Genomic DNA, 26,018 nt, shown 5'->3' with positions numbered 1-26,018 from the left:
AGTTTGTGGGTTCAAGCCCTGCATCAGGCTCTGTGCTGACAGCTCGGAGTCTGAAGCCTGCTTTAGATTCCGTGTCTCCCTCCCTCCCTCCCTCCCTCCCTTCCTCTCTCTCTCTCTGTCTCTCTCATGCTCATGCTCGTGTGTGTCTCTCTCTCAAAAATAAACATTTAAAAAATTTAAAAAAAAACAACCACAGCAAACAGCATGGATTCATTCCATATCTATGAAAGAAAAACATTATTTTATTTATTTCACAGTGGAAGAAAAACCAGTATGGTTTCACTTAGGAAGCCTTTTGTTTTCATATTTTCTCATCTACTTGTAATGCATCTGAGCCACCCCGGGCTGATCCGCTACCACTGGAATGTGACTCGGCGTGCCAGGGCACTTCCGGCGCAGGTCTGAAAGCAAAGTTTCAGGGTTTTGGAGGAAAGTTTACTGTTTTCTTGATGCCTGGTAAATACTTGAGCCATGGACACACGGTGCTTTCTGGGGGACAGGCGGCTGCTGGGCATTCTGTGAAGAGGGTCACATATGGAAAGGCTGCTGTGGGGGACGGGAACAGGATGCAGGACCAGAAGGTGCCTTGAGGTCTGGGTCAAAGGAGGCGTTTTCAGGAGGGCACCGAGAGGCCCACTCGAGAACACATGGCAACAAGGGCTGAACAGCAGAGGCCACGGACAAGCAAGGTGTCAGATAAGGGCGGCATTACTGCCCAGGAGGGCCGAGGCTTAAACGTGGAGACTGTCTTGGCGGAATCTTGCATTGCAGAAGGAAAAGACAATTTGCATCCTCCCCTCCTCATCCAGCCGCGTCACTGTAATCTTCATACCCACGATTCAACTCGGAGCTTCTGCCTGTAAGCAGGTGCCACTGCTATTCAAATGACAGGTGACAACGGCCCTTAACGTCTGCAGGTAGAGAGCCGCGTGTTGACATCAAGGGTGTCAGCGGCGGACGTGCCAGAGCCACGAAGCCGGCAGGCTCCCGGATTCCACGTGGGTCAGCATGGACTCCACCCACCACACCCGACCAGAAAGTGAACAGAAGAGCTGTTTCCTCCTGTGACGATGTCAATGTCAGTGCCAACAGTGGAATGAAATGTCTTCCTGCAGAACCCCATAGCCTGCACTGATGCTGATCTGGACAGAAGGGTCCCGCATGCTGTGCACCTAGGTCCATGGGCACCGGGCTCCCTGCCCTGACTCCCGGGCACATGCCCTGTGGAGGGCCCACCCTCACGTCCGCCCATGCCAGGGCATGCCGCCATCCCACCACCCTGCCCTGCCTGTCCCCTTCTTCCTTGGGAAGCCTGTGAGGGCCACCTTCCCTCTGTGGCCTCGATTTTCTCACCGTCAACCTCACAGTTGCACAGCCACCTTGGTTCCTACTCAAACTCATTACTTCTCTCTGGTGTTGCTTGCTTTACTTCCATTCAATTCTTGTTCCTCTGGGACCTTGGTCCTCCTATCCTATGCCTAAGCTCCATCAATTAATCCTCTGTTGAAACCCTCAGGTGAAGTGTGCATGTGACGCCAACAGGCTCCCAGCGAGCAGGAGAGGTTCTCCTGGCCCGAGGGCCACACCCAGGGCCCGGTGGCAGAGCAGTCAGTCACTCACCCAGGGAGTGTGAGTTTCACTCACCCAACAAACCCGGACCCCAGACGCCCTGGGTCAGCGGCCCCAGGTGCTCAGAAGTCCCCGTGAAGCTACTAACAGCAGCCAAAATTACGCTGGGCTGGGAACATAGGGAAGAAACAAGTTGACAGGTCATTTTGAATTAGGGCCTGAAACAAAGTCAGCACTAACCAAACTGTTGTCAGAAAGAAGACAGGAAGAAGGCAGGGAGGAAGGGGGCGGGAGGCAGGGTTGGCGTGTGTGTTCAATCCTTCCTTTGAAACACATATTTGGCTGGATCATATGAAGTTGCCCTTCTCACAGATCAAAACCAGCTGCGTGCTGGTAATTTTACACAGCTTAACCTAATAAGGTCAACACCAGGGAGCTGCTAGGTACCTGGAAAAGACATCCTTCCAAACGCTGAGTCGTCCATTCCCCGCTTGGAGCCCTTCTTCCAGGCTGATGGGTCTCCAGGTCCAATCCCAGATTTTGCAAATGATTGGCAATCAGATGGAGAAGCTGATAAAACACAAGTAACAGCACCTTTACTGCAAAGCACCCGGCGCCTTCCCCCAAGGTCTGAAACACGAAGTCAGTGCTGCTTCAGCTAATGAAAAGCAAAGTCCCCATCTGAAAAGAACACCTCAGAGAATGTCAAAAATGAGCAGAATCTGTTTATTCCAGAATTTGTTTAGACCACCCCTCCGCACCCAGCTTGGGCAGCCCGCGATCACATTCCTGCTTTCTTGTCTACAAAAACATGGGTGTGCCAAGAGCGTGTAAACCCCATGACACACACCACATAATAGGAATCACTGTGTCATCCAAATCCCACAAGGGAATCTTCACGGCGGCCTACTTACTGAAACCAGAGCAGGCGGGACACTTTCCCATCGGAGGTCAGGACACCGCCCCCCCCCAGAGGCCGGCGCCCCTCCCCTGCCCCCCGAGCTGGCCCACCAGCTCCCACCCACCGCCACTCTGCCTCCGCTCACTCCTGCACCCCCCACAGACGGCACACCCAACGGGCTACCCCAGCAGCCGTGCTGAGGGTCTCAGTCTTCCTTCCCTGTAAAATGATGGGTGCCACCTCGAACAGCCCGGCAGCATCGGGGGAGATGGACAGGTTAACCTACCTTCACAAACTATAAAATGCTTCCGGACCCCACCTCCGCCTCCGCCCTGGCCCTTTCTCCCAGCCAGGTGTCCTCAGAAGCATCATGGGGCCCCCTTTCTCCCGGCAAGGACGCCCTCCATCACCTGCGTCCACCTGTGGGCTCAGGTGTAAAACCGTCAGAACCTCTGTCCTGGCGACACCTCAGAGAGTCGGCGACACTGTTCTCCCACACGCCCTGGGGTTGGCCAGTTTCCGTTGGCCTAATTCAGTCTATGAACTTTGTGTGTGAACAGAATGCCTTCAAATGGGTTTTCCAAGATGAAATTCCATGACTACCTCCTTCTGATGTAGCTTTTGTCCAATGTTAAGAAAACGAATCTAGTGACAATTCCTACCAAACTCAGCGTTCTCATAAAAATTGGGTAATGAAGTGAAATCAAGTTAAAAGTGAGTTATTTTATTTATTTTTAAAAATTTTTTAATGTTTATTTTTGAAGGCGAGAGACAGAGCGCGAGTGGGGGAGGGGTAGAGAGAGAGGGCGACTCAGAATCCGAAGCGGGCTCCAGGCTCCAAACTATCAGCACAGAGCCCAACGTGGGGCTTGAATCCACGAACGTGAGGTCACGACCTGAGCCGAAGTGGGACGCTCACCTGACTGAGCCCCCCAGGCGCCCCTCAGTGAGAAGCTCTACATACTATGTTATTTTACCAGTGCTCCCCGATGGAGGAGGAAGGACCAAACAATCTCACGTTAGTGCACCTGCTTGCTGCTTGAGAAGACACAACTGCTATTAATGCCGATAAAGAACACAACACAACACATCCCTTCAGCAAGTCAGCTCCCATGGCACCAACACCCGCCGCCCATCGCAGGCCGGGCCGGGGCGGAGGCGGCGCCCGCTCTGTTGTCCACTCTCCCTCTCGTCCCTGCCTCTGGCGGCCACCGGGCCAGCCACTCGGGACGGCTCTCACCTCAGCAATGGCTTTTACAAGCTGATTCTGTCCTGCATTTTCCCTAGTAAAGCTTGGTAATGTTTGGGTTTTTTTTAACATATTAGTTTTTCTCTAAAATATTGTTTGGCTCTTATTACTGACATCCAATAATTTTAAGTTTCTTTTTCTCCAAGTCATAGAAAACTGGAATCAGGACTTAATTTGGAGAAAATTCATATAAAAATGCAAACAATACGTAAGACAAATAATGGTTGCTACGAAAGTTATACAAAGCAGTGGGGTGTTAACGACAAGCAGACGCTCCTGTGCCCGCTGGAGGGACGGTCAACGGCACGGGTGCTGTGGTTTCCTCAGTGTGGAGCTTCCTCAAACATCGACAACAGCACTGCCATGTTACCCAGCAAGCGCACCTCTGGGAATTCATCCGACGGAACTGAAGGCAAGGTCTTGGGCAGGTCCTCGTATGCCAACGGGGCCCTGGCTCAACTGGGAGGAAGGGCCAAGAAGCCAGGCTGTGTGCAGAGGCCCCGTTCCCCAGGCAGCAGCAGGGCAGGCCGTCAGGAGGCTGTGAGCCCACCGTGCCAGCGTGGACCCCCCGCCCCCACCCCACAAAGTCCGGGAGGACACAAACACTGGGTTACTTTTTATCGAAGAACGTTCTGTTGTAACTTCACCACGTTCTGCGCACGAGTGCTGGAGGCCAACTCCGTCTCCGGGAAGGGGGACCGTCCCGCGGGGCGGGAGACCTTGCCAGCATGAGGGACGCAGGGCGGCAGCGGCTCGGGATCCAGCAGCCTTGGCCACGTCCCCCTCGCGCCCGCGGCGCACCGGCCCGCGGTGAGTTATTCGGCCACAAACAGCTGCAGTTTGCCGTCCAGGGTGGTGGTGGCAAGCTGCAATTGAAGACGAAATGTGGTTCAGTCACTTTCATTAGCTGAGGGTCCTGTAAGGTAGGAAGCAAGGGCACTTTCTGGAGGCGTTTGCCTCATTTTCCATTTTCTAGACCACAGGACCAAGTGCGTCAAAACCAGTAAAATCTCCACGTGCAGCTGGTGCTGTATTCTACTCGACGGGTGCGAACCGCATGTCACTGCTGCTCTGATGCTCGAGAGGAGCATCGGGAGAGGACAGGGCGGCCTCCAGACGTGCCCGCCAGCTCTTGGCCACTCCCGCGGGCCGGGCGGCGAGCCACAGCCCAGGTGGGGGCGGAGGGCGGCTGGCTCGGTGGCGGGGGGAGGGGCAGATGCCCTCCTTCTGCCCCGTTAATGCAGTGAGGTGGGGTCCGCGTCCTGGGGAGCAAATCCAGGCAGTGCCCTCCCGCCAGGTCTCCTGCCGTCGGGACACGACTCCGCAGACGCCTGTTGGCTCACAACCCCGGAGGCCGGAAGGCGTGCGACCCGGTGTGAGCGGGAGCCCCTCGCCCGGCTGTGGGCGGCCACCCTCCCCCCGTCCTCACACGGCCTTTCCTCCTTGCAGGTGCTGGTTCCTCTCCCTCCGTGTCAGGCCGCCGGTCCTGTCGGACGAGGAACCCGCCCCTAGGCCGCCCCAGCTTTGCCTCCTGAGAGCCCTCCCTGCAACTGGAGCCACACTGGGGGTCAGGGCCCGACCGTGTGCCCGGGCGAGGGGGGTGGCCCTGCCGTCCACGGCACAGACACAAGCCGCGCCTTCCCACTCTGCTCTCAGCGATACAGACACTCCGCCCCCCGTGGCCACTCTCCGTCCACCTCCGCCTGCCTCTGGGCTCGAGTGGGGAAATGGGTGCCGGGCACCGACCCCGTGAGTGGCCTGAGACCAGGTGGTGAGCACACGGCAGCTCCCACGTGGGGCTCGGGCCCCCCCGGCCACGGACCTCATCTTCCCTGGGGTTCTGGCGAAGTCTGAACTTGGCTCACTACAGAGTCTGGTCTAAGGCACGGAGCTGGGTCTGTTGCCCCAAGTCCCGCTCTTCATTCTGGGCCGTGAGGGGCTACGTGGGGTGCCCGTGGCTGTCCACAGCCAACGGTCACCCCTGCAAGCTCCCGGTGGCTCTTAGCGTCCTGGGTCCACCAGCACTGGCTCGGCTTACCTCACAGACCCCCAGTGGTCTCTTTCCCGCCAAACGGCAGTGGATTTTATCATTAGAGATACACAACGGGGTGGGGGCTGATTAACAAACAAATAAAAACGGAGACTTTCATTCTAAGGCCAAGGAAGTGGTTACAAACCCACGGTTTGAAGACTGTCCTTAGAACCGGGCTCCAGAGGCAGGACCCAGAGCGGCCGACACATAGGCTTCTTGGCTCGTGAACGGCTCCATGCAGGGTCATTTAAACAGCAGGACCCGGCCAGGTGCACCACGACCTCACCTGTCATTTCCACACGGACCCAACGCAGGTGTGCCGTGTGATTTTTGTAAGCGGCCACGCGGAAATTCTGCATTTCGACGCATTGCACAAATCGCCGCGTGGCCATCCGGTGGGACTTCAACTCCAATCAACTCACGCTCTTGCCCAGAGAAGGCACGCAACCCCCACCTACGAATCTTCTCTTCCTTCAAACAACACAACCGGCACCAGAGCCCTCGCCCCGCGGTACCTCAGCGCCGCCTTCCCGCCGCGCCCCGCCAGCCACCACACTAGCTGAGGTCCTGGGCTCCTCCCAGAGCCGCGTGGACTCGGCCCCGAGCCCACCTTGCAAACATCTGCCAATTCAGCCCCACCAAGTCGCTGCGCGACCCCTTCGGTGTTACGGTCCAGAATCTAAACCACATCCGCGGGGTCGGGCGCTTCGGTCTCGGGTGCGGATCTGTGCCTCTCTGGGGGCGTGGAAACATCCTCCAGCCTGTCTCTCTCCTTCCCCGTCTCTCGGGCGTGCTCCCAGAGCCTTCCACAACTGATCTTTCCTACCTTCCCACGCTGGGTTGTTACTGCTGTTACGGTACGGGAATTCGACACAACTTGGATACTTGAACCACTGTACTTTCGGTATCTTTGCCGATATTTTGGGACAGCGCCCTCGGTCGGGCCGCAGCCGGGCTGAGCCCACCGGCCGCGCCAAGAACAAGATGATGTGCAGGGGAGCAGCGTGTACTTTTGTGACCTTTCGTTTTTAAAAGCCTCTGCCTCAGAATAGGTAAAACATCCATTAATAGAGTCAAGAGGAGACTTTGCTGCTTCTGTCCCCGCAGATCTAGAAACTCCCGGGCTGGGAGGAAGAGAGGGGAACAGGTGCAAGCCCTCCAACTCCACGGGTCCTCACAGAGGTCCAGGAACCCACCTTCGCCCAGAATCCTTCCCTGCAGAAGCAGGTGCCAGGCACCCAGACGGCCACGGGGGCCCCGCCCGGAGCACAAGCCACGAGGCAGCAGACCCCGTGCGGCGCGGGGGGCAGATGGGCCGTGGAGCTCCCGCCGCCCCGGGCCCTGGCCCTGGGCCCGAGACACTGCACAGCAGGCCCAGCCCACCGAGGTCTGCGCAGACACGGCCCGGGGGGGCCACCGACGAGGGCCTGTCTTCTGGCTCATCGGGTGTGCTCCAGAAACGCCCCGACACCCGGGAGCCTGTCTTAGCTCGGGCCAGGGGACAAACGACCACGGTCAGGAGCCCAGGAGACCCAGGTCAGCAGGCACGGCGGGCCCTAGGGGCTCCAGGTTGCAGACTTCCGGTGCGGCCCTCACCTGGGGGAAGGGGCCACGGCCCACTCTGGGGCTGTTGGGGGGGCACTGAGCCGGTTCCTGAGGGCTCCACCTCACGACAGTCTCCCCCCACAACACGACACACCTCAGGACAGTCCCCCCCTCCTAACATGACGCACCTCACGACAGTCTCCCCCTCCAACACGACGCACCTCACGACAGTCTCCCCCCCACAACATGACGCACCTCAGGACAGTCCCCCCCTCCCAACAAGACGCACTGGGGCTTGGCCTTCTACCTCTGGGGAGTGGAGGGGGACAAGAACCCCGGTGAGGGTTTGGGATAGTGGGGAGTCACACTTGCTCCGTCCACAAGCAGGGGCGCAGGGCACAGACACACATCTGAGTGCGTCTGCCGAGACTGACGCCCGTCACAGACACCATGTCTGCTCGGTGGTCTCCGTGACCCACTCTGGCTCCGGTCCTGTGTCTCCTCCACCCCCTTCACGACCCGAGGGCTTGGCTCGCACACACTGTGATGCGCCTGCAGGCACCCCGAAGGTCGGCACCCCATCCCCCTCAGGAAACGCATCCCCAGATCACCTCAGCTTCACTAAAACCATCAGTTTTCTTCTTAGAACTGTTGGGTTCAAGACGTCCCGGTAATCTCCTAGGCGATGAGCCATCAGCCTGGCAACAGCTCCCTGGGAGGACGTTTTCTCTTCGTTGACACTGACCGACGTTCGCTTCCATGAATGATTAAGTGAATCAAACGTCAGAAACGCAGAAATAACGATAAGCATGATTTCTGGGCGCTTGCAGCCCACAGGCAGTGCCCCGTGTGGTGGAGGTCTCCACTGACACCGATTAGAAGACTGGAATCAGTCGAGATATCCTGCCCGATAGGACACTGGTGGGGCCATCGGAGGTGGTGCGGAGGCGTCCAGACTTTCATTACTTGGTTAAAACGTTAAATCCTCTCCGGAGTTTCCGGGACGTATGCGTGCTATGAAGTCGGACCTTGGTCCTGCCATACATTTGTCATCCAGTATGGGGCAAGCGCCCTCTCTCGACCTCTGTTTGGGATGAACGCCAGGTGACACGACAGACCCAGGCGTCAGAAGGGCCGTATCGGTTCTTGCATGTAGAGCACCTACCAGAACCAGGCGCCTGGGCGCACTCGAGGTCACCACGTTGGCGTCGGTGCAGGACCAGACAGAGAAAGGACAGATACAAAACTCTGCAGTTTTCAGACCGAGTATACAACTTACATAACCCAAGAGAAACAGACTGATGCTTACAGTTCAGACTGTGGCCTGAGAATGTTTATTGTTTTGGAAGGAGAACTTAGCTCTCATTTCAAAGAAACGGTTAAAATAAAGTCAGATTTCACACTGGAGCAAAACTTCACTTACTCACAAGTCCCCAAATAATCTTACACTCACGGACGTGTGTTAAATTTATTTTAAAATTTCTCTTTCCTTGAACCGTATCAGAGATGATGATGAACCACACACATCTGGGACCAAAAACAAAAAAATGAGGTTTATCTGTTCTAAATACCTCAGTCTGCAAAACACTGCTACAAATCTCATACTAATGACATCTTACAACATTAATAACCCTTTCTTAGAACAGATCTTCAAACAACAGAAAAATAACTTTCAGATGGCCGAGTCACTTCTATATCCAAACTTTTGAACCATTACGAAAAGCAACAGTGTCCGGGGGGATAAACACAGTAGCTCTGAGTCCTGTGAGTTTCGTTTGAATTTGGCGAGGAATTCCACTCTGAAGGTCAGGCCTTTGTCCGTGTAAACGGAACACAAGCAGTGTGTCCCCGGCTGTCTCCATCAGTGGGTCCCTGTGGTCTGGGTGCCCTGTGGGGCTGGGGCTGCACGGGAAGCACTACGGCAGGGAGATGGCACGCGAGTGAGAGAGGTTTGTCTAAACACACGGGATGCGAGACGAGTCCCTCTGGAGCCACGTGGCCATGCTGAACCGAGAAGGGGGACAGGGAGATTCTCCCCACTGCTCTGCCCGGAGAGCCGTGTGACTCACTTTCTTCGTGGTGAGGGACAGAAAGCCAGCTTGGACGAGTTGAGTAGAAAGGCATTTTATTATACGGTTATTGGAATGTCTAAAGGTGCTTAACAACAAAAATGGATTTTGGAGTCAGGAAAAGCCACAGCTGTGGACAGATGGCAACAGAAGTCTTATCTCACTTATGCTACTGGCCCTCAGCTTCGGCCACTTCTTTCTCTGAGTTCCAGCTTCAAAATGTGGCCTACGCAGGGTCAGGTGTTGAGTCTTTGCTGCTCCCGTGACAACCACGTGGGTGGAAAGTCTGAGAAAGGCAGTGAGACAGAAAGATAAACTATGAGGGACAGGGACGAGTCCTTTCCTTCAATAAAATCGGGACGTCCCATGAGAGTGAATGCATGCATCCCACTGCTGCAGGGGCACTGACCTCACCGTAGCTCTTGCAAAGTCGAGGGTGGTGACTACTGAAGGGACCAGCATTCTGAGGCTTGGAGAGCCTGAGAATTGGCTCTTGGCTGAGCTGCAGGAAAATAGCGACAAGCCTGGAAAAGGAAATGACAGCCAGAGGGACAAGTTTATGACATCACTTTCTGCCCAAGGAAATCGGTCTCTGTTACAGCAAAGTGTGTGTGTGCTAGAGGGGGATCTCAGGCTTTAATCACCATATGGACACAGAAGGTGAGGACTCGGGGTCTCATGATAAAGGGAGTTGGGCCAAAAACCCCGCACGAGGCCAGAAGATTCACGTGTTTAGACCTGAGTGAAGCATGGACAAGAAAGGGCATCCAGACAGCAGGGAGATGAGATGTCTCAGCCTGAGGTGAGGAAATCACCTCCAAAATCCATGACAGAGGGCTGCCTAACAGGGAGTTTGCAGTTTTAGCTTGTGCTACGTGATAAAAGGAAATCCATATCAAGAAACTAACCAAAAAAAAAAAAAGTGGTCTCAGCTACTAATATTCCTGGAGCCCCCAGCAGAGCAAACCTCAGAACCCCCAGGCCACTCCTCCACTAAAGCCTTGCAGGACCCTCAAGGTAAGCTCTGCTAAAGGATCTCTGGAGGTTTTCCCATGAATGAGAGTTAGTGGACACAATGCCAGCAGGAAGGAGTACTCAACACCGCAGACGACAGAGCCATCACATGTGTCTTCAAATCAGTATGTTTAAAATGGCTAGGAACACAATCGAAGAATAAGCTGTTATAAGAAAGAACCGGAAGACTGAAGACAACCAAAGTGAAGCTGGAAATAAGAGCAGGGCAACAGAACATAAACTTCCGGTTGGTGGGTTAAGACCTGATTAGAAACAGCTGAACAGTGGGCTTGTGAACTGGAAGACGGGTGTGAAGAAACCACACAGAATGCGGCTCCTAGAGTTGAGAGGATGGGAAACATGAAGAGACTTCAGATGGCAGACTAAGTCCAAATATTCACTTAAAAGAAGTTCCAAGGACGCCCGGGTGGCTTATCGACTCCTGATTTTGGCTCAGGTCATGATCTCAGGGTCATGGAACGGAGCCCTGCATCAGGCTCCACGCTGGGTATGGAGCCTGCTTAAGGTTCTCTCTCCCCCCGCCCCACCTCTCTCTCAAAAAATAAGAATAAGAGTAAGAAAATAAGAATAAAAATAAAATAAAATGAGTTCTGAAAGGCAAGAACAATGAGACTGGACAAGAGAAAATATTTGAAGGGATAATGGCCAGAATTATCCAGAATTAAGGAAAAGTCAAATAGTCATTGAGGGAACAAAATGAGTTCTAGGAAAGATAAAAAATAATAAACCCACAACTACGTTATATTAAGTCTTCAGGACAGTACCCACAACAATCTTTCTCAACTGGTGGCCTCATCCTGAATCTCTATCACATGGAGTGGGCTTACATAAATACGGGCAGCCATCCCCACCCACAGAGAAGGCAGGTGAGGCACAAAGGTGACACCAAAACACAGGCTCCCAGTGACTCTGAGGCGTGTCAGGAATTAAGGTCCGTTTTATACGTATTACTCATTTTTCAATTTTAAATATTACTGCCAGTTATTGGCCATTAACTTTCTCAGGTGTCCTTCATTAAAAACAAATTTTTAATTTTCAGGAAAACAGAAGTCATCAAATTTTTTCTCATGTTTTATACTTCCAAGTTTTTTAAGTTTTGTGAAATCTTTCCCAAGCATACATCACAAAGCTATTCTACAGTTTCCTCTATTTAGTTATAGTTTTACTTTTCACATCTGGATATTGAAATCATTAGGTGTATGCACGTTTAAATAAAAATAGTTTTTTTTTTCACTATAAAGACCTATTTTCCCTAAACACTGTACCAAATAATCCATCTTCTCTCCATTGTTTCATGGTGCCATATTACTATGTATTAAGTCCTCAAATATACATGGGTCTATCTCTGAATTCTCTATTATGTTCTTTTGGCTTTATTTCAGCTCTTGAATCAATGATACATTATTTCTATGGTCTCATATTGCTTATTATCTGATAAAGAAAATATAAAGTTGACTTAGCCTTTTATGGATCTTTTTTCTCCAATAAATGTTTTTTGGGATAAGTTTATTGAATCCTGCTGGAATTTTGATTAAGACTTGCAATAAAGGGGCACCTAGGTGGCTTAGTCGGTTGGGCGTCCGGCTTCGGCTCAGGTCATGATCTCACGGTCTGTGGGTTCGAGCCCCGCATCGGGCTCTGTGCTGACAGCTCGGAGCCTGGAGCCTGCTTCGGATTCTGCGTCTCCCTCTCTCTCTGCCCCTCCCCCACTTGTGCTCTGTCTCTCTCTGTCAAAAATAAATAAATGTAAAAATTGCGGAAGGGGGGCCACCGGGGTGGCTCGGTCAGGTGAGAGTCCAACTTCGGCTCAGGGCGTGATCTCACGGTTCGTGAGTTCGAGCCCCGCGTCGGGCTCTGTGCTGACAGCTCGGAGCCTGGAGCCTGCTTCGGATTCTGTGTCTCCCTCTCTCTCTGCCTCACCCCCACTCATGCTCTCTCTCTGTCTCAAAAATAAAAATAAACATTAAAATTTTTTTTAAAAAGATTTGTAATAAATTTATAAATTAGTAAAGAACTGGCATTCTTATATTAAGTTATAACTTAAACTATGAAAGGATATGGAAATATTAGTCAGAACTTCTACACAGTTTCTTGCATTTTAAAGTTTTCTCCATTGTTTTTCTCAGTTAAGCTCCTAAAGTGTTATTTGTTGTTATTACAAAGGAAATCTTATTTTTATTTTAATTTCAGTTAGTTATTACTGATAATTTGATTGTTGTAACTAGATAGTACATGTGGCAACCTTGGTGAATGACACCAGTTCTAAGAGCTTAATGATTCTATTAGATTTTCCAGTTAAATGAATCAAATCATCTGCAAACAATGAGAGTTTTGTCTCTCCTCCTCCAAGGCTTTTTACTCTCATTTGTTTCTCTTTCTTTGTTTTATCATTCAGAATATCCAATATTATGTTAAAAGAGTTGTGAAAGTAGTTCTCCTTGTCATATGCCTGGTTTTAAAGAGAATGAATGTAAAATCTCTAGGTATAATATTTTCTATAAATATTAGCATATAACCTTTACCAGATTAAGAATCTCCTTTCTATTCCTACTTTGGTAGACTTTCTTTTAATCCTAAACAGTAACGAATTTAAATGCTTTTTTGGCATCTACTGAGAGACTACAAAATATTTCCTCTGTATCAAAGTGGTGATTAAGTCACTAGATTTTCCAATGTCGAACCAATCTTGTATTTGGAGATAAATCCTACTTAATCAAGATGCATTTTTAAGTGCACAGTTAAATCCAGTTGGCCAGGTTCTATTTTGGATCCACACAGATTTGTCTATAACCGAATCTGGCATATAATCACATTGCATTGTGTTTAGCGGGTGCTAGAACAAAAAAATACCCTACTCTCACTGCGAAACCAGGGGGATTCTTACACATTCAGTGCTGATGGAAGGCAAAATTAGATGGCCACGTGGAAAACATCTTGGCAGTTTCTTATAAAATAAAGCATACACTTCACATACAACCCAGAAAGTCCATATGTAAGTTATTTATCCAGAAAACTAAAAACATACGTTGGCACAAAGAACTGTTCACGAACGTTTCTGTAGCTTTACTCATAATCCACACAAAAGCTGGAAAACCCAAACCTTCCAAACTGGTATAAACCAGTGTGAAATGTACGATGGGACACACCAGTCAGACATGCAGCCGTATAAAAAGTCTCGCGACCACCACCCTGCATGAAAGGATAAACATGCCAAACACGTGGTGTATTTATTATTCAAAGTACTGTGTGTGACTTCCTGAAAAGACATAAGGAACAGAAATCAAATCAGCGGCTGGGGTCGGAAGAAAAAGTTGAGTACGAAGGGACTCACAGTACCTGGGTGGGGGGAGGGTCTCCGTCCTGACCCTGGAGGGACCTAGGCGGGGAAACATCTCCAGCTTGACTGTGGTGCAGGTCGTATGGCCGTATATCCATCTGTCACCTCTTATTTAATTTCAAACCCCATCAGATGAACTCTACTCTGTATAAACGATTTATCATCAAACCTTAATGTAAAAATATAATAAATGCCACCATATAGGACTAAGTGAAGTAGATAACAGGAGCTGCCGAAGATTGTTGAAAATAAATGACATCCAAATATCTATGGGTATAAAACAATAAGCCTTTGTGTCGTCAGCCATGTGAAAGCTAGAAGTAACCATGTTTGTATCTCAGGCGAGATTCGCCTCTACAGAAATACTTCACCTGAAGAACTAAGAGTGCTACGTCATCAGCTAGATTTTATAAAGCTCTGGGTGTTTGCACGCAACACATAAAAGACTACTTTTTAACACCACACATCTTATGTTCATACAATAGAGAAATCCTGACAAATGATTAATGGCCAGAGGTGAGAAAAATTTGGTTTCTGTAACTGAATAATGCAGGAGGAAGCAGACAAGATTCTGGGTTGTAACTCCAGTCTCCCGCTCGTGCTCGGTGCACACCTGGGCACTCGTGCTCGGTGCACACCTGGGTGCTCGTGCTCGGTGCACACCTTGGGTGCTCGTGCTCGGTGCACACCTGGGCGCTCGTGCTCGGTGCACACCTTGGGTGCTCGTACTCGGTGCACACCTGGGTGCTCGTACTTGGTGCACAACTTGGGCGCTCGTGCTTGGTGCACACCTGGGTGCTCGTGCTTGGTGCACACCTAAGTGAAATCCAGCTCTAACAACACATGTTGCTAAATCGCTTCATGTTTGCTCGTCATCCTCAAACCTCACGCAGGCTCCACGTGTCCTGACTTCCTCCACTCGGAGGCATGTTTCCAAATGTCTAGACTCCTTTTTCTCCACGCTTCCCCAAGCACTGGGACCTTTTCTTGCTCACCGAGGACCACCTCCCGAGCGTGCAGCAGGCGGGGCAGATCACACAGCTCTGCCTACAAGATTTTGTTGTCTAAACAACAGGTTTGAAAGTAGCCACTTTTCCCCAAACTCAAGCCTCTCTGGAACCTTCCTACTTTCCCCATCAGTAATAGAAGACAGAGAGCTCAGAACGGCTTGGCCAGGCTGCACTCACACCACCTCGTGCAACCTCAGGTGCCTTGGTGTCTTCATCCTAAGATGGGGATAATCACAGCGTCCACTTCAAGGGCCTGAGAACGAGTCTAGAACTCTGCCGGCACATGGGAAGCGCTATCATTTCTATAGTGTAAATACCACCCTCCTCTAGGACAAGCCGGCATACGTCCCCTCCACGGTGGGGAGAACATGGGAAGAGCCACGTATAACTCCAGATTCTGCATGTGAGCTCCACGTACAGCTGAAGGAGAGGAGAAAGAAGCACTTCTTAGAGAGGAGGAGCTCCAGGTTGAAATGCAAGGTGAGGCCACCAAACGTGGCTGTGCTGGACATCAGCCCTGAAGCCCGCCTGTGGTCTGACCCATTCCTCCGGGCTTCCCGGTGGGAGGCTGGCCGGCCCCCGGGGAGCAGAGGGAGGCGCACCCATGAGAGGGGCCCAGTCTCCATCCCTGCCGCTGGAGGCAACGAGGATGCCACAGGAACGCCAAGAGAGGAACCACGGACTATGGGGAATCCACTTTCGTAACTCCTGGAGACGGCCGTCCGTCTTCACGGACACTTCACCTAACAGAACAGTCGTGAAGGGAGACAAAACCCAGACGTGCCACTGGAATGAAGAGAGGAATTCATCATTTACTCGTGACAGACTTGGATTCCTGCCCCTGAGAACACGTGCTTGTGGGTGGAAAAGCCACGCCAGACTCTGGTACAGCCACTGTTTGTCTCTATGCGTGAAAGGTGCCAGGATTTACCTTTTTGTGTGCTTGGGGAGATCTCTGTGGTGGGGGGAAAGGTCTGAAATTCCTTCACAAAGAAACTACTGTTCAGCGTCCTCCAGCAGACGAAGGAATGTAGAAATGAGACTCTCCAGTGTCTCCTGAAGCAAGATTTGAAGATGATAACCCACACTGCCATTCTTCCCCAACTTCCTCGAACGCGACCAGGCAGCAAAGTCAGCCCACGGCAACGTGGGAACCACTGGTGCGCGGCCGGCTCAAACTGCCTTTCTTGACGTGCGCGGCACAGTGTGCTGGTGTAGATCTCGCTCGACCCAGGACTAACCCCCTCGTCCTGTGACATTTCCGAATTTCGTCTGTTTGGTGGCCGGCAAATAATGGAAAGGCGAGCTCTCCAGCCCCCTCTTCCCCTTAGCCTCGTAAACGAGACTCGGAAGCCAGGAGGAAGTCAAAGTGGAAGACCAACAGTCCCGCTGTGATCGCAGCGCAGACAAGGCGGAGGCCCACGCCGGCGGACCGGTTACTAGTCACGTAACCTCAGCTGAATCATCTGCTCTGTCTGCACCTCGGTTTTACCATCTGCCAAGTGGGGACAACAACACGATCGTTTTTCGGCACACGGACTGACGTGTGCACACGCGTGACACATACAACAACACGGCCACTTCATGGCGCAAACGACGCATCGCGTACAAGCCACGCGGTCGATATGGAGTCACTTTGCATCCGCCCTTGATTTCCCTCCCTGTGCTCATCTTTCGCAGCGCGATCTGGTCCTGAAGCCTAAGGAAGGCTAATGTCGTGACACTTGAAGACCCCGGGTATGAAGCATTTTCACGCCCGTGTCGCCGGCCGCACCCCCTGACTAAACCCTTCCTGTAGTCCCCGTACCCGCTTCCAGGTGAGCCATACGCTTTCAGAGGTGAAGGCAATCTTAGAGGAAAATCTAGCGTCTGTCTTTTACGTTGCTAATCTGGTGCGTGAAAAGTCGCAGAGCCGAAAGGAGCGACGTGGGTGGGCACCGACGTCCTGCTCGCGGCAGGCCCCGTGTTGAAGTCCTTCGCCGAACACGCGGCACGTCCTCCGCGCAGAAACCGGGACCGTACCTCACGCAGGTATCGGCCTTGACAGAGGCAGTAAGCGCAAAGATTTACTTTGGATTAAAAGCCTCAAACCAGGCGGCATCTGAAAGTGTGAGTTCCATGAGCCTTTGGGGCAGAAACCACTGGAGAACACAGCCCGTTGCCCCACTTCATCCGTCTGACGGATTTCAGAAGAGAAAACGCCGCGTCACACGCCGCCTCAGTTCTTGCCGACCGCTCTGATGGGAACACGGCGCCTCGGCCCGAGCCCGCCGTCGCGACGACTCAGGCTCCGTGAAGGACCGGCCGCTGGCAGCCAGGCAGACCCTCCTGATCGATAACTCAGAGTTTCCGGGATGGGCAGGAGGGCCCGCTGTGCAGCCGAGACGGAGCTGTCCAAACACTCGAGTTCCATAATTTCATTACTTCTCAAACGTCTCTAATCCAGGATAAACATCTCCACTTGGTTGAAACTCGCCGAGGTCCGGCATGTCGCAGGGTTTTGCGTAGCCTTCCGGCCTCTCCTTGGACTTACCCAAGTAATTCTGCCTTGCGGTGTTTCTGCACCCGTGTGCAGGCGGGGAGGCGGGCCCGGGGCAGAGCTGACCAGACACAGAGCTCCGTCCTGGCTGGAGCCTCCCAGGTGAGTCCGTGGGAACCAGTAGCCCAAGGAGGTGTTAATCCTGGAACAGCCCAACCGCACCGCTTTCAGGACACGCTGAGGGCAGAGGCACGGGGCGTGAACTGCAGACGGACAGCGGCAGATTTAGTGCCTCACCCGACGGCCGACGCCCAGGTGTCCTGGCAAGAACGGAATCGAAGCAATTGTGTCGTTCCTGACGCGGAGACTCCCGTGTTCTGACTAGAATGGATTGAAGCCCTGTTCTGGGGCTCCCGTGGAAGCAGGGGGAGCTGGCACTGTGGCCAGCCCCGGACCTGGCCACTCTCCGCACAGACAGGCCCCAGGTGAGGCTTACAGAACGCGGGGCTTTGTCTCCGGGAAGCCTGGGGACTCTGCAAGATGAGCTCCACTCCTAACCACGCAGATTCTCTCTCAAATAACCGCTCCGAGGGTCGGGTCGTGGGGACCTGGGGCGTGGCAAGCGCTCCAAGGGTCGGATCGTGGGGACCTGGGGTGCCGCCCGGACTCCCAGGATGCCCGCTTCTGTGTTTGGAAGGAAACAATCTGCCAACCTGGTAAAGTCTGTTCCTGGGCCGGAAGGTGTCCTCACCTACCACAGAAGGAGGCCACCGCTGGCCAACTTCCCTCCCCCTGCCTGCTCTCTGCATGCGAAGCGATGCCTTGTATGCCTCAGGGACACAGGCGGAAAACCAGACAAGAAGCTGGTGGGGGGTTTCCTTGGCATTCTCAGCTCCAGTTTGGATGGCCTGTGTGAGCCTCGAATGACTACACACATGAGCAGCACAGCATCTCTGTCTCTCCTGCACTTGCGAAGAACTGAGCAGTGCTGTCGTGACCGGAACTCTCCAGACAAGGAAACGTGGTGACCCTGAACCCCCAGAAACCCCATCTGAGCCGATGACAGGCTCAAGTTTAGGACCTGACCCGCCAAACAGCGGATGCACGTTATGGGCTGTTTCAAACTACCCACCTGTCACCGCCCACGTGCGTGCACACACAGGTCAGCACTGCACAGAAAATATTGTGCGGAGATAATCACACATACTGCATCAAGTAGAAAATCTTCCCATTGCTACAGGACCCAGGGATTTCTGTCAAAGGAGAAGAAGATCACTGGGCAGGATAAGAAAACTTCAGAGCCTCCTGGGAAATGAGCAGTCGGCAAGTGGCCACACCTGAGGCGGGGCTGACCGATGGGAGAACCCGATCATTTCCAGAAAGGGAAGGCACCAAAACTTTTTAACAGGCTTTCTTAGACTAAGTGAAATGAAATTCACGGCAATGACTCTAGCGGGTGCCTATTGCGGGGTAGGGTGGAAAGTGGGGTGACTTTAAAATTATGTTTTAAGTTTACGAACTATACTCGAAATGTGAAATCGAAATTCCTAACCCCTTTACAGTTACATTATTCATTTTCCAAAATGCAACTTCTAGTTAAGATCAAGTTTTTAATTCATGCTTCAAGGCATCCCCTTTACTTCAAGCATATAGAAATTATATATAAAATATAACAAGAGGAAAAAAAAAACTGGCCTAGCCAGGCTCAAAACAAGACAATTTCTCCGTGAGCAGAAATGAGACAGAAGCTCAGGCTCTGCCTTGGGCCTCCTGGCTCGCGGCAAGACGAGAGCGCCCCCCACAGGCCCCGCATCTGAATGGCGGCTGCCCTGGGACCTGGGGTCACAGGAACCACTCCTTCCTTCCATCACAGGCAGGAGAGAGATGCTGCTCCTGGGACCTGCGCTGAGGCCCCAGCGAATCTGGAAAAAAGCAGTAGCAAAATCCAAGTCTGGGGAGAGAGAAGTGGAGAAAGAGAAAGCTGGACATTATTCTTCACTAAAAATAAATCTGTAAATTAAAACTGTAAAACGCATATTTACATTGAATGTGAAGAAGGTAGACTAAATAACAGGGCCCGAGAAATAATGTAAAATAATTATGTTTATAGTCCCCAGGAGACGAATGGACAACCAAACAGAAATAAGGAATTATTTTACAAATCGCAGTAAATGTGAAAGGACATACTGGGAATTTTAAAAATGGCAGAACGATGTCAGCTTGGACAAAAATCGCTTGAAGGAAGCCTGGTTCACAGAAACAGAAAATTCCGCTGAGAGATAAACTGGTTTAAAATGTGAAAGATCAGTTAAGATCCATGATTGATACTTTGAGAGTTTAAAAAATGTATTGAATAGAATCTGAAACACAATAATAAAAGCAATTCTGGAGAAACGATGTTTGAAGAGGAAACAGATACCAAATTTCTCATCAGCAATGTTAGGTATCAGAAGGCAATAAAATAATATTTTCAGAGTATTAATAACATGTCAGTCTAGACATTTATTCGAAGCTACATCTCATTTAGGTGTGAGAGCAAGAGGAGATGTTTTCAGATATACAAATACCAAGAGATGTTATCACTTACTTTCAATACCTTAATGGAAAAAGATACCAGGAAAAAATATATTTTGGCGAGAGGAAAGAACCTACCGGAAACCAAGAGAAACGCAGTAACACAGAAATTGACCCAGGCCTCCAACAATCACAACAAGCTGTGGACAACAATGTTTCCCACGCTACATACGCCTCTTAAGGTCTTATTCTTGTCCACAAAGAAACAGATACAGAATTAACTTCAGAATTTTTAAAATTAAATTTTATAGCTAAGTATAGAAGTTACAATATTAAGAGTAATAGTTAAAATAAAATAGAAGTATAATCTTTAGTTTGCAGCCAACACCGGTAAAAATGCTAAAAGCCAACCTTGCAGAGGTTGAATCAAAGAATCAAAGTATGAGGACAATAACCAGCAAAATTCACTTGTAAAAGTAAGTCTAAATATATCAGGAGTCAAAAATGGTGAATGTGCTAGATTTTCCAGTTGAAAGACAGCAAACTATACACTGAATTATGAAATTCAGCTGGAAAGACTGAAAGTAAATAGTTGGGGAAAGGTGGACCATGTAAATGTTAAGTAAAGTAGGCTTAGCACTGTTAGTAACATAAGACAGAAGAAAATGAACTCCAAAACCGTAAGTAGGAAAGAATATAAATGCAAAATAGCACAAACCAAATCCCGGGCGATCAACAAACACAAAGTTCCTATCACATGGTATCGAGATGCCTAGAGCAAGAAGCATTAGGAGGAAAACGGACGAAAGCATGAATCGGGGGCAGACTTTCCCTCATCTCGATTATAAATGTACAGATCAAAGCAGAAATACAATAGTGAGGTCATAAACAACATGGACAAGTTTGACCCAACAGCTGTGATAGAACAGATATTAAGTAGAAGAATCCTGTAACAACAAAGCTACAATTATGTATCTTTTTCAGACACACGGGAAATTTCATGAAAATTAGCCAGGAAGTAGGTCACTAGCCCCGGGGGCCCAGATCGTAGGCAAAATAATCTTCGGAAATAATTGATTAGAAGTCACGTGTTTTTGGGGGGGAAAGGCTGAGTAAAAAGGAAACCATAATGGAAATTTCAAATAGTTAAATTAAAACCAAAGTGCTTCGTGTCAAACCCGTGGGCTGAAACTAAGTGGGTACTCTGAGAGGAAGTTTTAGCTGTAAATGTAAATATGAAGAGAAAACAGAAGCCTGAAAATAAATAGGTCACACAGTCAGGTCAACAAGCCGGAGAAGTGGGTGTGGCTCGAAGAAACAGGACGAGAGCAAGAACCAACGTGGGAGAGAGACTCCAGCGAGGACCAACGAGACACGGGCTGTGTCTGAAACCACTGACGACACCGCCCTCTCCAGCCAAGTCCGCGGGGTGAAGGAGGGCACGCACAGGCTAGCAGCGCAGGCACAGAGAACGGACCGCCAGCCACAGCAAAGGGAGAGAAGGCTCCAGAAGCCCGTGTCCCGCGGTCCCTCACAGGACTCTCCCCCTGCAAACTGTTTTCCTGCAAACCACTGCTTACCGTGTCCTGCATCACAAACCAAGGAACTTCTTTGCCTCCTGCCTTTGACTTGTTGTACAACAGTAGGTAATCAAACTAAAGACCAATATTACTCAAATATCCTAAAGAGGGGTGCCTGTGTGGTTCAGAGGGCTAAGCGTCCGACTTCGGCTCAGGTCATGATGTCACAGCTCGTGGGTTCGGGCCCCGCGGCGGGCTCTGTGCTGACAGCTCGGAGCCTGGAGCCTGCTTTGGCTTCTGTGTCTCCCTCTCTGTCTGCCCCTCCCCTGCTCGTGCTCTGTCTCTATCTCTCATAAATAAATGTTAAATTAAAAAAAAATTTTAATGTTTACTTTTGAGAGAGAGACAGAGCACGAGCAGGGGAGGGGCAGACAGAGAGGGAGACACAGAAGCCAAAGCAGGCTCCAGGCTCCGAGCTGTCAGCACAGAGCCCGCCGCGGGGCCCGAACCCACGAGCTGTGACATCATGACCTGAGCCGAAGTCGGACGCTTAGCCCTCTGAACCACACAGGCGCGCCGCATTAAAAAAATTTTTAATAAAATAAACTCTCTCAAAGGCACCACACAGCTAACAATATTGCTGGTTGTAGCATGCTAAAATCCTACATTTTTCTGCACACAGAGAAGAGATACTATTACAGTGACATTTTTTCATATATTAGGCTGTTAACTCAAAGGCCATATGTTTAATATGGTTTTTAGAATACTATATGTACTATGCCATACAGGATGTGTGTATGTCTATGTATGTGAGCCCCGCAGAGTTTTTGAGAAATAATGAGCACATACAGCAATGCTGCTAAAGTAGGGGAAGATGGCTCAGTCTTTCCCCACTTGATACAGAAGAGGAAGTTCCCTCCGGAAACAAACACCCTCCAGCGATAGCGGGCTGCAGGGGAGAGGCTCTCACCTCCTGGGATCCCGCTACTTTCAACTGTTAGTTACACTTAGGTGCAAATAAACGTGCCAACCTTTCTTGTGTATTGTATAAATGGGGAAAGGAACCGTGGCGCCTAGTTTTCTTTTTCATTTTGAATCAGCTAATCCAAATACAGAAATGATCCGCTAAATTTTATTCTCACTACGCGTCCCAAATCGCGCCCGGAGAGGACCGGCACTAGGCTAGTCCACACGGCGAGGCATGTTGCCACCAGGGACTTGCCGTATCGTACTTGGAATGTGAAACAGAAAACTGAGCTGTAGCTGAGTCGTGGCTCCATGCGGTATCTTGGGCAAGACATTTCACCTTCAGGGATCTCAGGCTCCCCTCTTGACGGACGGTGAAAATAGTGCCTTTCCCGTTGTGCCGTCACGGAGTTAACCGGGAGAGTGTGCACAAGTGCCATCAAGTGTGAGTTCTCAGGAAATGTCAGTTGTAATAAAGTGAAGAATGACAGGGTTTAGTCACAGGGACTAAAATTCCAGCCCGGAGAGTAAGCCAAACTGATGACACGCACATAAATCATCAAACATGTGCTTCCCGGGATCCTTTTTTTCTTTTAATTTTTTTTCCATTTGATTTTTTTTTTGAGAGAGAGAGAGAGAGAGAGAGAGAGAGAATGAGCAGGGGTGGGGAAGAGAGAGGGAGAGAGAGAATCCCAAGCAGGCTCCCCACTGTCAGTGCAGAGCCCAACACAGGGCTCGAATCCCTGAACTGTGGGACCACGACCTGAGCTGAAATCAAGAGTCAGATGTTCAACGGACCGAGGACCCAGGCGCCCTATTCCCTGGATCCTTCTATCTGCTGCAACACAGGTGTTCCCTCCACGGAGACACCTCTCTGAGCAGAAAGGCGTGGCTGGTGGTGCAGTGGCCGCTCGCGGGGCTCCCGGATTCAGGCCAGGCAGTTTGCCCAGCGCAAACCTGGAGAGCCGGCAGCTAGGGGACTCCCGGCATCTGGCAGCCTGTTGACCGGAGACCAGTTTCCCTCTGGGTACCGAGGCTCGGGTATCCGTGCACCCTGAAACAGGCACAGGAGCGTTTATTAAAATGCTCCAGTGACACAGCACTGTGTGCCTGTAAGTATTCACGCTGTGCATCACGTGGAGGCAGAAGTTGTACAAACATTAAATTAGACGCTCGCTCGCTCTAAAAATCATGACTGTGGTAAAAACTACAGACTATGTAATGGTATAAATAGTGAAATGAAAAGTGATAGAAAAACATTGCAAGTTGAATACAATTCTGACAATGCTCCGATCTTCAGCGTTTTTGGAAGAAACTTGACAGACAAGTCCACAGAATAGCCGGATAGTTGAAACACCGCGGGATGGAGAAACACCGTGGGCAGAAGGCCCCACGCACACGGTACCCAGGACGCCGCGGTGGGGTGCACAGCCGGCACACGGCCCGCGGGGACAGTACAGACCCTGAAACGGAAGCACACGAATGCGCCCGGCGGTCCGTTCCGTGCAGCAAGGGCAGCCCCAGCAGCCAATGGTGAAGGACAGAGGTCGCTCATCCCTGGCTGGCGGGAACACCAAGTGACGCGTCCTGGGAAACAGGCTGGCAGCTCCTCGTGGGCACGCACGTAGCCTGCGGTGCCCAGCAGCCGCCGCGGGGGCACCGTTCCCGGAGAAATGGGAATCCGTGTGCCCTGGAGCCCCATGGCACCTGTAACAGCTCCAGGCTGGGGCCCACCCACGTCCTGCCAGGGGTAACACAGCGAACCTTCAGAGGACCGTCCCACGGGAAGCAGCCGATCGTGAAAGGTCACAGAGTAACATTCTTGACAATATGGTAGAAAGAAGAGATTGCCGGCTTCCAGGAGTAAGGGAACGGGTGGGGGGATGGGTGTGGATACAAAACGGACTCAGGAGGGATCCTCGTGGTGACGGAATGTTCTGGATCTTGACTATGCTGCGGATACACGTGTGGTAATACTGCATATGCCTAAGTGCTACACACACACACACACACGCGCGCGCGCGCAAATCACATGGGAACATGAACACCTTGGGTTGCAGAGTAACTTACACTCGAATCCCACTAAGCCTCATGGTGAGGGGCAGTGTGCCCCCTCCTCCATGCAGCCCTCAGAGACACCATGACGACACCCCCTGCACGGTCTGCCCAGCGTGTCCCTTTACCGTGACACCTGGAGCCAAGTTTCAGTACGCACCAGGGGCCGGGGAAGGGAGCCAGTCCGCGTCGGCACAAGGCAGGGAGCCCGTAGGGCGCAGCGCGGGGGCCCAGGCAGGAGTGGGAGAAGGCGCCCAGGGCAGAGTCAGTCACACGTGGTCCCAGCTGCTTCCCGGGTGCCCGATGGTGGCCTGTGCTGAATGGGGTGGATATGCCAGAAACGTCTTGGAATGATGTCCAGGAAGAAATCCAAAGACGGCTGTTGGATCGTGGACTCATGTGTAACACACACCACACCCAGGCCATGACACTCCCCACCTATGACAGCCCGTTCCCGCAGGATCAGGAAACCGCAATGAGACAAGGACACGTCTGAGAAAGCCGTGAGCACTGAGCTTTTGGGGCCAGGGCGCCCGAGGAAGACGCCAGCCCAGTCAGGCCCCCTGTTCCCCCAGAGATGCTGGAGCCCGGCTCACAAGGCTGCTTTGATCCCGGGGGCTCAGGGGACACGGCCCCGACCGCAGGCAGCTGCACGACCCCAGAGGCTCCGGTCCCAGCACGCGCACTGGCCCCGTTCGGTCCCCAGGCCCCGTCCCCCGCGAGCCCCGGCTCCCTGCCCGACGGACGGGGCCTCTGTCGGGGAGGAGGCTGGAGTTCTCCTCAGCGCAAAACTCTAAGCCAAGAGCAGCGTCGCATCCGTGGGGGAAGTGGACACCACCCCTGCCAGACCTGGAAAACGGGGAGTTTTGTTTCCTGTAATCCCCACGTGGCCTGCGTGCCACACGCAGTTCTCGGCAAACTGTGGTGCGCGGTGTGTGCTCGGCAGGACGGCACCCGAGGCGTGCATGCTGCTGCAGGTGGGTCCCGCCCAGCGCGGCCACGGGGACGCCACGTCCCCGCTTGAGCTCCCGCCTCAGGGCCACCGGGGCCGGCCTCGTCTGACCTGGGGTCACAGCAGCCCCACTCGGCAGCACACTCCTGCCAGACAGCCTCTGGGGACGAACGGCGGGTCCTCTGGGGGTGGCCCTCGCGAGCTGGGGGTGGAGGAGAAAACCCCACCAAGGCCCGGGGGGCAGCACCCCCATGCCTCTCGTTGTCCACGACTCCCAGGGAAGCCTCTCTCCTCCGAGCGAAACGAGCCGCGCCCTGCCGTCCCCGCGCCAGGAGAAGGCTGGAGGGCAGAGGCGGGCAGCTGGGGACAGGACCCCCCTCACTTGCTGAGGTCCTCCTCGTGGGCGAGTGCGGAGGAAAGTCCCCCCGCTGCTCCGTCCAGGCAAGGCCCCCGGCCCGAGGCCACGCCAGGCGCTGTGCCTTCACAGAGGCCGGGCCGCACCCCTGCAGCTCGCATCCTGGACAGCAAGGCTCCGGCCTCGAATCCGCCAGAGGAGGCACGGGTGTGGGACAGGCACGGCGCCTGCTCCCGCAATTCGGCAAGGGTGTGGGCTTGGCAACCGCGGGGTCACAGCCACCTGGTGCCGCGGGAGCGGAGGTCCCTGCCGGGACCTTCCAAGGGCCCAGAGTTACCGCCGTTTTCGTGTGCTGACACCCAAGTCACCAGAAGGCCCGCACCCGTGCCCTGTGTAAACGTTTCTGCGAAGCCAGGGAACAGGACACCTT

At 52.2% G+C, this 26,018-nt stretch overlaps 1 protein-coding gene and 2 long non-coding RNA genes across 3 annotated transcripts in view; all 3 read right to left on the bottom strand.

Annotated features, from left to right (window-relative positions):
• Positions 1–209: 209 nt before the first annotated feature.
• LOC121013174 (uncharacterized) lies at positions 210–3,286 on the bottom strand. Its single transcript, XR_005782543.1, has 2 exons — positions 2,757–3,286; positions 210–2,139 (listed from the first exon to the last, which is right to left on the bottom strand). It is a non-coding gene; the product is annotated as an uncharacterized LOC121013174 (long non-coding RNA).
• A 1,036-nt stretch (positions 3,287–4,322) lies between these two features.
• WDR27 (WD repeat domain 27) overlaps positions 4,323–26,018 on the bottom strand; it is a 154,744-nt gene continuing 133,048 nt past the window's right edge. The window contains 1 exon segment of the mRNA XM_040448666.1: positions 4,323–4,585. Within this exon segment, the coding sequence (XP_040304600.1) occupies positions 4,363–4,585 (223 nt within the window). The 3' untranslated portion in view covers positions 4,323–4,362.
• On the bottom strand, positions 8,751–11,967 carry LOC121013176 (uncharacterized). Its single transcript, XR_005782545.1, has 2 exons — positions 9,775–11,967; positions 8,751–9,651 (listed from the first exon to the last, which is right to left on the bottom strand). It is a non-coding gene; the product is annotated as an uncharacterized LOC121013176 (long non-coding RNA).

The sequence above is a fragment of the Herpailurus yagouaroundi genome, unplaced genomic scaffold, assembly GCF_014898765.1.
Source record: "Herpailurus yagouaroundi ecotype Mexico unplaced genomic scaffold, PumYag 198, whole genome shotgun sequence".
Lineage (NCBI taxonomy): Eukaryota > Metazoa > Chordata > Mammalia > Carnivora > Felidae > Herpailurus > Herpailurus yagouaroundi.
This window is presented reverse-complemented; position numbering and strand designations above follow the sequence as displayed.